This window comes from Thunnus albacares, chromosome 12, assembly GCF_914725855.1.
Source record: "Thunnus albacares chromosome 12, fThuAlb1.1, whole genome shotgun sequence".
In the NCBI taxonomy this organism is placed as follows: Eukaryota; Metazoa; Chordata; class Actinopteri; order Scombriformes; family Scombridae; genus Thunnus; species Thunnus albacares.
Genome location: NC_058117.1, coordinates 1333047 through 1346477, shown reverse-complemented (window position 1 = coordinate 1346477; position 13431 = coordinate 1333047). Strand labels below are relative to the sequence as shown.

General features: G+C 39.0%; 1 protein-coding gene across 3 annotated transcripts in view; it reads right to left on the bottom strand.

Annotated features, from left to right (window-relative positions):
- The window catches only part of si:ch211-207d6.2 (sickle tail protein), a 115745-nt gene that overhangs the window by 56341 nt on the left and 45973 nt on the right, over window positions 1–13431 (bottom strand). For all 3 annotated transcript variants that reach the window (XM_044368571.1, XM_044368572.1, XM_044368574.1), the window contains 2 exons: window positions 3731–3929; window positions 1218–1422 (listed from right to left, as the gene is read on the bottom strand). In XM_044368571.1, coding sequence (XP_044224506.1) covers window positions 1218–1422; window positions 3731–3929 — 404 coding nt within the window. The remainder of the gene's footprint in view (window positions 1–1217; window positions 1423–3730; window positions 3930–13431) is intronic.

Below are 13431 nucleotides of genomic sequence, written 5' to 3'. Positions count from 1 at the left end.
AATGTATAAAATGTAAATGAGACAGCGCTTTGTACACCCACCATCCACCCGACCACCTCCCTATTTTGTGTAGCAAAACAAAATAGCAGTATACAAATCAACAAGCAGAGCCATGCCAGGACAGTGTATGTGCTTACTGTGCTCTACACCCCCTGAACTACTCACCAGCTCTGTGGATTCCCTCAGAATGCAAAATCCAACAGTCAAGGAAGCTCAAATATTGATCAACTTCTAACCTCGCTGCAACCTCCTTCCACTGGCTTTGTTTCACCTTCAGTGTCTGCTTCTACTTTTCATTTAACCTGCCATCAGGCCTACTTTTAGACATAGGTAAACTTGGCTTTCACCCAGTGCAAAAAAGGATGGTATAAAAATACTTATTATTATTATTATTATTATTATTATTATTATTATTATTATTATTATTATTATTATTATTATTGTTATTATTATTATTATTATTATTATTATTATTATTATTATTATTATTATTATTATTATTTTGTGTTTGTGTGCAACAAAGCATTTATCCATTGCCTTATTGAGCTATTCTGTGCTTCAATTTCATGTTGAATGTTAAGTATTTTTTTGTTTTATTTGCATGTGTTTACATTTATTAGTTATTTTTTGTTTAATTAAAGCAGTTTTGTCTGCAGTTAATCTTTTTCTTAAGCTACTCAAATAAACTTACGTTCTTTGTAATGACTCTAATAAAGACTTCTACTGTTCACTGAGTAATTTCATTTAGTATAAAGGAGAGAAGCCATCTGCTAATGGGATGGGAGATCATGTTTAATACATTATTTAATAAATTATGTAGCATTCTGTAATAGACAAAATGACTTGTTAAGATAAAATGTTACAAGTTAAGTACTAGAAAGGTCCTACAGGTGCTAGAAAGATATTGGAACAACCTTACACAAAACTAGCCTGAAACACTCATGACATCAAATTTGTTTGTGGAAATTCTTAAAATCTTGAAGCATCCAAAAAGCCAATATATCCAATAAGCTATACTCACCACCTTTTAAAGACATCATTAATCCCGACTGCAACTGAGTTTAAGACCAATGTAACACCAACCCCCCCAAATGAAGGGGTTAAAGAATCCAGGTAATATGTTCAGTCTGTTCTGTTCCTACAGTAATCTATAGGAGGCTTGCATGTTGGTGAATTTCATATGATCATGTGAACCTACTGGATCACAAGTCCCTCACCTGATGTCCTCCAGGTCGTAGTAGACATTGCGGCTGGTGTCTTTGATGTAGATGGCCATGTTGGGAGACTGCAGCATCTTCATGGTGAGCTGCTGGGGGAAGGCGGTGACAAACAGAGCCCGCAGAGTGTCATGACTGCCGATCTCTACAGGCATCCGGACCTGCTTTGTCTCCTCTCCATACTGCAGGTACAGCACACCAGGACCTGACACACAGTCAGGGAGGGATTTATGACAGAGTTGTGCAATGTGATACTGCCACATCCATCAATCAGGATGTACAATTTCTGAGTAAAGACAACATTAAAGTTACAAGACGTGTGCCTTACCCCTGGGTCACTGTTAGACTGTGTTAAGTCACAATTACAGTACATATTTAATGAATAGAGTACTGTTATCTGTTACCTATAACCTTTAGCAGAGGCGTATCAGTCCCATCCACAGATCTGATGGATTGGGGTTGGGCCACTCCTGGTTCCCTGTATGCAATCTGAGCATTTCTAAACTTTACTATGGGATAGTTGTTAGTATTTATAATAAAATAAACCTGTTTCTATGCATGCAGTGGCTGTGCTGTGAAGTGTGAGCTGCCTTGTACACAGTGTTGGCCCAGGGATGATTAATATGAAAATTCTTATCTATTTCTGATCATTGTCAGTTCGGCTACTTTTCTTTGATATGCAGATCAGGATACTTTATATAAATTAATTTATCTGTTTAACATTGGTAAAATTCTTTCTTAAGGAAAACATAAAACTTCCTGTAGCTGCTTCACAATAAGCATTCCACAAGCAAACCATTATAAGGCTTTAATTGTGAAGGAGGTATGGCTTCCAGTGCCCATGGTCAACTTGATCTTGGTGACTGCTAGCTATTTACTGTGTAAAAACAGATCTACAGATCTACAGGAACAGTAAAACGGTACTAATAACAACAACAATACTAATAATAATGATCTTTACTATATAGTACCTTCCTCAACACAGTTACAAGGTGCAAGGTGTGATTAAGTGTGACAAAGAAGAAGAAACAGACACAGTGAACTGGTAAGATGGACACAAGAGGTGCTTACTACAGTTTGTAAAAATTAAGTTTTAACTACAATACCTGTAAATGCAGCCTTTAAAGTGAGTTGAACTCCACTCTAACAGTGTCATCAAAAACTTCAATTATAAGCTTCAAAAAGATCAGATTAATTGCAGTTTGGTTTATTTTTGGCTTTATGTTGTTGTTTAAAGGCCTCGCACACCCACAGAGGTCTTTTTAGTTGTTCTGGCTCTTTAGATCTGGTTTAAAGTTAAAGTTAAAGCAAGTTTACTGAGGTCAACAAACTCCGTTCATAAAGCCGTAACAGATGCAAGAAAACTAACAGGAGATTCAGAAAAACATCAGTCCAGTGCTGTCTGTATACACTCACAGTCCTGAGGAGTCTCTGTCCAACCTATAAGTGAAATCACCTGTGTAGCTGTGTGTAATGGGCCTCATGCAAGAAACACTTGTAGAAACAGATTTGTTCTTAAGTGGTATGTACAAGTGATTTGAGAGAATTTGTTGCATTCAGCATTTTTTGTATTTAGACTTTTTTGTACAACTTGACGTACGAGTCATACACAGACAGCCGGCCTTTTTCTACAGGACAAAAACACTTGTTTTATTTATACTGAATGATAATGATATGATATGAATGATAATGCCTTAACCTGAATGAATTTTGGAGTTTAAATATCATGCTGAAATTAAGGGGGAAAAATAACAAAAATAACAAACAAATATTGAAAAATCAATAAAATTCATCATATCATCATCATGGCTGCCAATTTACTGAGAGGTTCAACAACTTATGTTTTTTGATTATTTTTTTTTATTATTGGCTTGGCAACTTGTACAGTTTAGTAGTTAGGAAACTTGTCACTCAGACAGCTGCCCCAGGTGTCTGTCCACTATCATCTTGGATTATCACCTGACAGTGTGACTTCACCTGTGATGGAATATATATTTTCTCATCTGTCAACATCTTCTTGACCCCCTCCTATCTAAGTCATGGACTGCTTTGCTTCAGAACTGGGTTTTTTATTATCTATGTCAAACCATTCTCACAATTCGAGTCTGATCTGATGACACATCATAAACAATTCATTTATATTTTCTATTTGTTGCAGGTTCCCTAGTAAGACTTCTGCAATATTTATGTTTTGACCACTTGAGCAGCGTACAGGCAGACTTTGAGCTCTGCGTTGTTCGTCTCTTTACTCTTGGGTGTCCTTTTTTGTGAAACCGGTAGTCTTGTATAACACTTTAGGGTTGTTGATTGCTAATTATCAAATCTCAGATATGTGCACCTGCTCATGAAGTTCTTAATGTAGTTTCTTAGTAGTTTTGTCAGACTGTCTAGGCTGATGTAAGGTACTAGAGGTTTTACAGATATTGTTTTAAGACTATTGCAACTATTCCAACTTCACTGTGTGTGTGTGTGTCTGTGTGTGAGTGTGAGTGTGAGTGTATGTGTCTACCTACCAAGTGACCTCTCTCTTGTCTGACCACTCGAGCGGCCTACAGGTAGACTTGCTCGGGCTTTACAGCCCCTTGTAAAGGGGACAGTGGGGGGCAGCACCTCTCCATCAGGCATGGTGTCTGCAGCCAGAGGGTCCTGCTGCTCTGCTAAGCCCAGCACACCTGCACAGGGGGGGCTTTCAGGGGGCCTGGGGCTCCTCACCTGGACAGCATGAAAAAGAAAACAGACTGAATTACATTGTGATTATATGAGGTTCTAGATGGTGGCATGGGCCTAACTCACAATCACTGGAAAAATAACCTTGAAGCGTAAAAATACATTCCAGGTAAGAAAACAGCAGTATCAGGAAATTATCCTACCAACATGATAACATTAAGAATAGAGATGAATATTCAAGTCAAGCTTCAAAAACACTGGTTCCTACACGTCCCATAATGCAACTCCCTGTCTGATAAACTTGAAACCCCACATCTCCACCTTGTGACATGGGTTTTCTTTTACAAATGTGTAGTCTCAAAGCCTAAACTAAGATTACTCAAGTGAGTAATTTAGAACAAAGTTAGGAGGTTGTAATAGTGGAGCTCTGTAAACAAACCCACATTCCTGTGCTGCCTACATGCTCACTGGCATCTGCCTTAAACAGAACTACCCTCCTGAGACTGAAAACGCTGTTGATCGCTGTTATTAGTCTTTGGAGCTGTTACTTCACAAACACAACATGACCAATCTCTTCTTAATGAAGAAACATGTCATCCAGTGCAGCAGTGTGGTTCACTGATGTGTTTTAATAGTTTTTGGACAGCAAAGGAGGTCTATGGCACAGAGGAATAAGATACAGTATATAACAAAACTTAGTACACCCCTGTGCAGTATCACTAAAACACTGAATGATTCAACATTGTATTATCCTACAATAATTGTAATATTTTTAGGGTGGAGTGTAGGGCATTTGATCTTATTTATAATTAAAAACAGGTTAGATAGACTAAATTGAAAATACAGGCCTCAAAGTACAACCTCAATGCAACAAAAGTGAGTACTGTAAAGGCTAATTGCCTGAACAAGGTTATAAAAGAATATGTGAACACCACAAATGTCCCTGAACAAGTAAACCAGATTGTGAGACTTCATAAAGATGGGGGAAACAGAACATTGCACAACAGTTTATAATACACAGTTAGGAAAGTTATCACGGCGGCAACTATTTTATCTTCTGTAGTGACTGTTGCGATTTAAATGATAGAAGTACTCTTTTCACCTAATCCAAAGTAATCCACCAGGATTGTGGTTTACATGTATGTGATTGGCCAACACAGAACCTTGCCAGATGATGTCATGTAGTGTTTTGGCAAAAGTTGAGCCTGGTTCACATTTTTGCAGAATGACGCTGGTGTTTTTACACCAGAACCCTCTGCATTACATCTACTCCTTCTCCCTCATTGAAAAATCCAGAAACAAAGATGAGAGAAAAGGAGAACTCCATTTTATTACAACTTGGGTCTTATTTTTGTAGTTTTGTCCATCATTTCACTGAGTGATAATAACACTGTACTCATTGAACACATAATGTCAAAGAGAGGAGAAAACAAAGGTGAACTGTTGTAAACAACTGTCACAGTTCATAGACCCACTTCCTGCTTCAACCGATGCTATGACCTCACTGTGTGCACTTTTATCCTGTCCAATGACAGATTATTAGCAACATTTCAGATTGGCTCAATTTCAGTTTGACTTCCAAATAAACTGACTGCTTGTGATGTCACTATGTTCCCATATCCCATCTATTAACTTGGTGACTACAGTATTATCAGAGCTGATAGAAATGATGGATAAAACTCCTAGGTTTGGTATGTAGTTATAATGGTAAAGGTTAGGGTGGAATACATTATGTCAGTGATGGTCCTCACAAGTATAGGGGTACAAACAGTGTGTGTGTTAGTATGTGTGTGTAAATCAGTGATGTGATCTGAGGTGAGTGTTCTGAAGTGGATTTCCTCTTGGCAGCCCTGCAATGTGACATAGTCCTGTATGCACACGCTCTCACTGATGCACGGCCGCTGAGCTGATGTTCGCAACCTGACGTGTGCACAAATGCATGCACATACACAAACACACACACACACACACACACACACAGACGCACTCATATGCATGCACATATTAACGCACAGAAATACTGAGTCACTGCTATGTAATGACAAGGTAAGCCATTGTTGAGCTGCTCTCTGCCACACTCCGCTGAGTAATGCCCTGTGGCTAACAGGCCCACACATCCATATTAGTCTGCATTACACCAGGATACACCCTCATCTGTCTGTCTGTCTCACTCTCATCACACTGCACGAGTTGTGTGGATGGCATGTATCTGTAAACACATCTGATGAGTAACAAGACTAGGTCAGAACCTAGTATATGGCTGGACTGTGCATGGTCAGTGTGTGAAATTGTGACCAATGTGTTACAAGGATAGTCAGTGGTAGTGTCTATAATGTGAATTCCTGGATGTTAAATGTTCATCTGCAATTTTCTGTAGTGGTCCCAGTAATATTTGCTCGTACAATGTACTGAAGTAGTATATCACATGACATGGTTAAGCTATGTTTGAGTCGAAAAAAAAAGGTTATAAATGCAGTTGCAAGAACAATACTTTCCACTCACATCTTGGGATGTTTGATTTGAAAGAGAACTTATTTTAATTGTAATTATAACTATTCTAATTACCTGTCTATTAACTCCCTCTGCTCTTTCATCTGTTTCACTCTATGGATGTCTCTTGTTTTTCACTCTGCATTGAGTGTTTTGTGGGAATGATTGTTATTTGGGGTGCTTTAACTCTGCACTCTCCCTCATGCCTCTATGTGCCTTCTTTCTGCTGCTTTTTTTCCTCCTGTCCTCCCCAATTTTTTTGAGTTACAAGCCCCCACTGGTCTGAACTAACACAGATGCAGTGTGGGCAGGGAGGTCAAACACAGTTCAACACTGACTGTTACTTGATGATGATGATGATGATGATGACGTGAGACCAAGCTGATTTTGAGAAGATCAGGGGTGACACTGGAGACAGAGGCAAGACAAAGAGTAAAAGGAGAGTGAAATATAGAGGTACAACACTATATTTAAATGTTGATGACTGACAGTTTAATAGCAGGTATATGATAAGTTGATTTGTAACTTAATTTAACTTTTTTGTGTGTTTTTGGCCTTATTTTTATGATTGTTAATATATTCTAATATACGTTTATTCAGGCTGCGTCACTTTAGACATTATGGGCAACTGTAGCCCTGCTAATGTTAGCACTAGCACTGTCGGAGTTTGTCCCTCTTTGCCAGTCTAGGTTCACTGTTTACCCGGGGACAAACTCTGACATAGAGGCTAATCTGAGGACACTGAGGTATCATCATATCGCTTTAGTGCCCCTTGATTCCACTCATTTTTTTCCTCTTTTCCAAAGGACATCCTCTTTCTCCACTGGTAGCTCAAACAATGCTTTGTGGTAGGAAATGGACAAGCCAAATGCTGCAGACTGACTGGCTGTTGTTGCGTTCATTTCTGCTGTGTGATAGTCTGTTAGATCTATTCATATCAAGTAAAAAAATGTCTGAAGTTTTTATCGACATTACCTTCATTGTGATCCCATATCGAGATCGTTTTATCGCCCAGACCTAGTTGGTGTTATGGACACATTTCAGTCAGTACCAAAACAGTTTTAAGGTTTGACAACCTTCCATAGTTCTTCATTTACTTTCCAAAATCATGTCTAAATACACACATCCATATGGGACCAGAGACACACGCAAAGTCACACAGGTATAGGCTGAAACAGTTTAATTCAACGGGCCAACAAAATTCAAGTGAAGTTGGATTCATCTTTCACGATGGGATGAGCGAATGTCTTAGCTGTTTGGATATTTGTCAAGTCAAATCAACATGACAAATATCAACTTGTTGTCCTGTATATAAAATTCTCACAAACTCGTTTATCTAAAAATGCTACGTTTTGGAGGAATGGGCAATGCTTTTTTTAGACTAAGCACTAGCATACCTTTTTCAGGTTAACTTGCTCTCAAAGTCACAATAATGAACACAACCTCTTCGCTGTCACATTGATGATGTACAGCGCAAACTTCAGACGAAAAATTCAAGTTAAGGATTTAGAGAAATCAGATCAAATTTCATGCAGTGAACATGAATGCAGCCTTTATCTAAGCAGCCAACCTTTAGTAAACAGACAGACCTGTCAGAACATGTGGAAATATCTGCCAGAACAAAACAGACAAGCATCAAGAGCTCAAGAGCTCAGAACAATCAAGGCTCCATTAAGCATCAGTCAGACGGCCAATGCACATATTCTATTCAAAACTACAAGAACTATTCCTTTAGTCCAATAAAAGCTCACTCTGAACAAACTTCAATAACACTGCAGCCCACACAGATAAATGTGTATTAAATATGTTGAGAGCCTGTTTTGTACCAGTATTTAGTGATACTAGATATTACAAGTTCTATTCCAAATAAAACATTCCACAAATATACCAGATACCTCAGAATATATCAATCATTGAATTGTCTCAGCAAATGTAAATACATTAATGTACAATATTTTGTGCAGAAGTGAAAATTTTAGTGTCAAAGTGACACACAAACCACAGGATAACTGAAATCAGTGGAGACCACTGATCGACAGCACATTTCATGGTAACACAGTATATGTTTTCATATTGTGTGTAAAAAAAGATCACAGTGTGACCCAATGATGGAGGTAGAGGAAATGTTCGTTCTCTAGGGAGCCTAAATGTGGCGGTGGTCGTACCAGATGAAAGGTCAGGGGTCACAAAACCACCAACTTTGAATCAGTATCAACATCCATTATCTAACAGAACTAGCATCAGCCAAACACGACCACTTCATATCAAATATTTTTTTGCGGTTAATGTCATAAAACTGAAACAACACTATTTTAGACCTTCTACAACAATAAGATTAAAATGTGCACAAGCCTAAAAAGGACATTGTGGTATGAATGTCTCCACTTTTAGTTTAGTTTTGTCATTTATCAATGCTGTGAGTACCACAAATCTAATTCCTTTCAGCACCTGAACAAATAAAACCAAAACCATGTGCATGGATAGATAACACTACCAGAAAGTAATCTGGGTGAACCAAGCCTTTAAATTTCATGGCAATCTGGTCAGCAGTCGTTGAGTTGTTGTCTTGACCAAAGTTTTCAGGCAGATGGAAAGATGTACATACAGATCAACCAAGTGAAAGAGGGACCAAACATCAACGAGACATTATCATCCATCCATCTATCCTAGATGTACACTCACTCGGGGTCATTTACCTGAGCTGACAACCAACATCTAAATCCCAACCTTTGTCTACCCATCCATTTTCCACCCTTTATCCTGGACCAGGTCGACCAGGTCATGCTTACCTTCACTCGAGAACAAGACCCCAAGATACTTGAATTCCTGCACACACCTCTCAACTCATTCCCAACCCAGAGGGATCAGAACCTTTCTGCTATAAGCAAAAGCTGTGTCCCCATTCAATAAAACACTTACAGTACTGTATAAAGTAGCTACATACTATAGACTATCATAGTATTAGGGATGCATGATATTGCATTTTGTGCCAATATCTGCTATGCCGATATTTTCCAACTCATTTTAGCCAATTGCTGATGCCGATACTGATATATGCACATATTTTTTCCCTCTGCCTGAGGAGACTAATACGCATGCAATCATAGATTGTACTAAGTATGATCAAGAAAGACAATATATGAAGGAAGAACTTAGGAATTTCAGGAGCTCAGCATTAAAACTTTAATAAACCTGCCAAGTAGGTGGAGCAGTAGAGTTTTCTTTGAGTTTATTAGACAAGAGAGGATTAATGTGTAGGATTTAATCTCTGGTCCACACTCCAAAGCAAAAGGTTTTTCAAACAGAGTGGTACATCCTGTCAGCCAAGGTGTTTCCTATCTGTGCAGCTGAGCACAGCAGCTCCTCAGCAGACTGTTCCACCCTAACAGTCCCAGTGCTTCCTCCACAGGTTCCACTTCACTCAGCTGCCCAACAGACGCACTGCTTCTTTTCACTTTATAATAACATCTGGGGGTCGGTGAATCCACACGGAGAGTCAGGGCTAGCTGGGAGGTTAACGGAGTGTTAGCTGTAGCATGGCTGGAGGGAAGCACAGCCAGCTAGCCTCCCTTAACCTCCCAGCTGGGGCTCTCCGTGTGGATCCAACCGGAGCACCGAGCCCGAGGCTTGTTATTCAGGTTAAAGTGGGAAGAAGCAGCCGGTCTGTCAGGCAGCAAAGTGAAGTGGGGCCTGCAGAGGAAGATCCAGGACCGTCAGGGTGAAAATACCTCAAATAGACAACGTAAACTTTCAAGGACTACTAATTACAGACCTGAGGGAAGTTGACGAGTCAGATTAGCTCACCCCCACACTGTAGTCTGAAGAGAGGACTGATGATGGTTTTTAGTGCTGTCACGTGGGCCTAAGCTGGAGCCACAAAACATGAGTCATTGCTCAGCTGTAGTAGAATGCGTCAGTTGGTGTAATCAGTTTTTTCTACAACATGTCCAAGAACACAGAAAGTGACACTGACTATAGCAGAGGGTTTTGTTGATCAAAATAAACATCATACTGGTTATTGCACTGCACTTGCATGAGAGACATTTGCATAATACTGTTTCAGTGTTACAAAGACACCAGCTATGATTTACAAACTGTTGCCAAATAAAACCTGGGGCCAGATGCATAAATGATGCATACACACAAAAATCATGCATATGGCATTTCCCGCACATGGTGAGAATGTGTGCATCTCATGCATACAGACCACGCATACACGTTTTTCTAAAGTGATATGAGGGTGATCTGATGAGGTGGAGATGAAATACAAGGTGAGAAACGGAGTCAACATGTTATTTTTCTGTTAAGACTATTTATTTTATCCATTGTGACACACCATGTAAAGTCAGTTTTTTCAATTAGTAAATTGAAAACCCTTGATGAGTTTGTGTGTAAAACAAATTAATTTCCTAATTTTCATCAAGTCTATTTTTAGGAATGTAAAGACTTTTAACGAGGGATGCACGACATTGGATTTTTGCCGATATCCGATATGCTGATATTTCCAACCCATTGTGGCCGATTGCCGATGCCGATATAGGCACATATTTTTACCAGCTGGCTGAGGAGGCTATTATGCATGCAAGCATAGATTATACTATAATCAAGAATGACAATATATGAAGGAAGAACTTAAGAAGACTGGAGTTCAGTAGTTCAGCATTAAAGTTCTTCCCTCATATAGACTATAGTCTTTCTTGATCATTAGTACAATATATGATTGCATGTGTAATAGTCTCCTCAGCCAAGTGGGAAAAAATATGTGCATATATGAATATCGGCAATTGGCAAAAATGACAGGAAGTAATTGTGTTAAATAATTGTGATCCAATATTGAACAAGATAATCGTGATTATAATTTTTGCCATAATCGAGCACCACTAAAAAAACATAAATTGTGATTTACACACACACACACACTCACACACACACACACACACACACACGCACACAAAGAGTTTAAATATGAAAGTGATAAATTGTAAATATGTATGTAATGAATTGTTTTCTTTAAGAAACTGTTACTTGAACATTTTTCAGTGTGCTCCTAAAGTTATATGTGTGCTCCTAATTTTTTTCATTTATGAGCACATGTACTCCTTGAAAAAAAAGTAAGGACTGAATACTGCTGTCAGATGTGAAGAAACACTAAGTAACTGGAGTGTGGCGCAGTCCAAGGGCTTCTGTCACAGGCATGTAGATGTTTTCAGACCTGGGCTGACAGTTCTGACTTTACCCATCCCCCCCTCCCATTCTCTCTCTCTCCCTCTCAACTGGAGAGAAGGATTTCAGAGTACTCTTCTTGTGAAATATCCTCATAAATCCCATGATTTTGGCCAAATCCTACATTAAAAATCACATTTTTTGTAGGATATTTCGTCGCGAATCCATTGATACACGTTTCAAAGTGGTCAGACTTATAGTTTAGACATCAGAACCATTTATTTGTTTGACACAAAGTCCATGCCTAGAGATTGCCTCCCCATTGGTTTACATTGTAAGGTGTGATGTCGCGCTACAACTTTCAGGGCTTATTAGATCTAAACCGTTCGAGTTATTACAAAGGTTTTAAAAATTCTGTTCAGCACATTGTGATAAGTTTGAAGCCGATACCATTAACGCCCTAGGAGGAGATAGCGTTTGATCATGGTCCAAAATTGGCACAAAGTCGTACTTTGATGAGCGCACTGCGGACTTCCTGTTGGATTTAGGTCAGGGGTGTCAGCATATGATTTGTAGGTCTTGATGAGACGAATAATTAAGTTTTGGTTCAATCTCTCTACAACTTTCCTATGGCAGCCATATTAGATACATAGGTGGTGCTATAAAGCACATTTTGGCACTTTGGGGGATAATTTTTACATTTTATCAAATTCGAGTTTTTGAGCATGTTTAGGGGGTCAAATTAAGGGTTGAAGTGGCATAATAATAAAGAAAGAAGAAGAAGAAGAAGAAGAAGAGGAAAGAAACAAACACACAAAATACAATAGGGTCTTTGCCCTTTGGGCTCAGGCCCTAATAAAGCTGTAGTAGCAGACTAATGTAAACTAACAAGTACATCAAGTACATCATCATTGCTCCACTAGGCCTGTCTTTGATGTTTGACAGTGGTCAGGTGCCAAACTGAGGTCAGGCAGCGGCCATTGTACCCTCTGACAGCTTTGGTAGAGTGCCAAGCCTTTGAAATGGACCTGGCACTGCTTTCATTCTCCACCTCACATTACTGGTACAGAAACAACAGTCAAGCAGACAGTCAAAATGACAAAATGTGGGTTATGGGGTGAGAAGACTGGAAAAGAGGAGGAGAGGAGCAAGGAAGGAGGAAAAGAAAAGGAGAGAGAAGAGAAGATAAAGAATGTAAAGAGTAAAGAAAGCAGAAGACTTTAAAAACATTAACTTTCAGCCAATTTAAACACTGCAGTTAAAAATGTACTTTATATATTATCCAATAAAGTCAATGCCACCAATCTGTACTGTCAGATATCCGTATTTCATCACTACTGAAAATGTTTAAGATGTCTTTAATTACATTTTACTGGCTAAGATATGAGAAAGTATGAAATGTGTTTTTTCTTTTCAAAATACATGTTTTACTGCTGTATGGTGACGAGAACTACAAAATGTTTCAGAAGAACTGATCCATTCAAACCTGCCTATTCAGTTTGTGTTGGAATGTGAAGGGTTACATGAAAGAAGCCTCTTTTTTCAGCCTATCAGAGTTTTTGGCCTCCACAGTTGCTGGGAAGAAAACGCGGCTTTCAGCTCTGAATGGATCCGGATCATTACCATGCTGGAACACCTATGCTGCACTGAGTAAGCACACTATCTGACAGTCATCGTAGCCGGCAGATCCACCGCCAAATTTCAGTGGCAGGAGCTGCGTTTACGTCACCATGACTACATGGCCCATACAAACATAAACAAGTCAACGAAGACTGATAAAATGTCATTCAGGTTAACATAAAATCATATTGTGAACATTACTATCCATGTTGGCAATTATTTGTCAGCTAGGAAAGCTACCGTGGCTTTTGCCCTGTAGGCCGACATTGTTGTT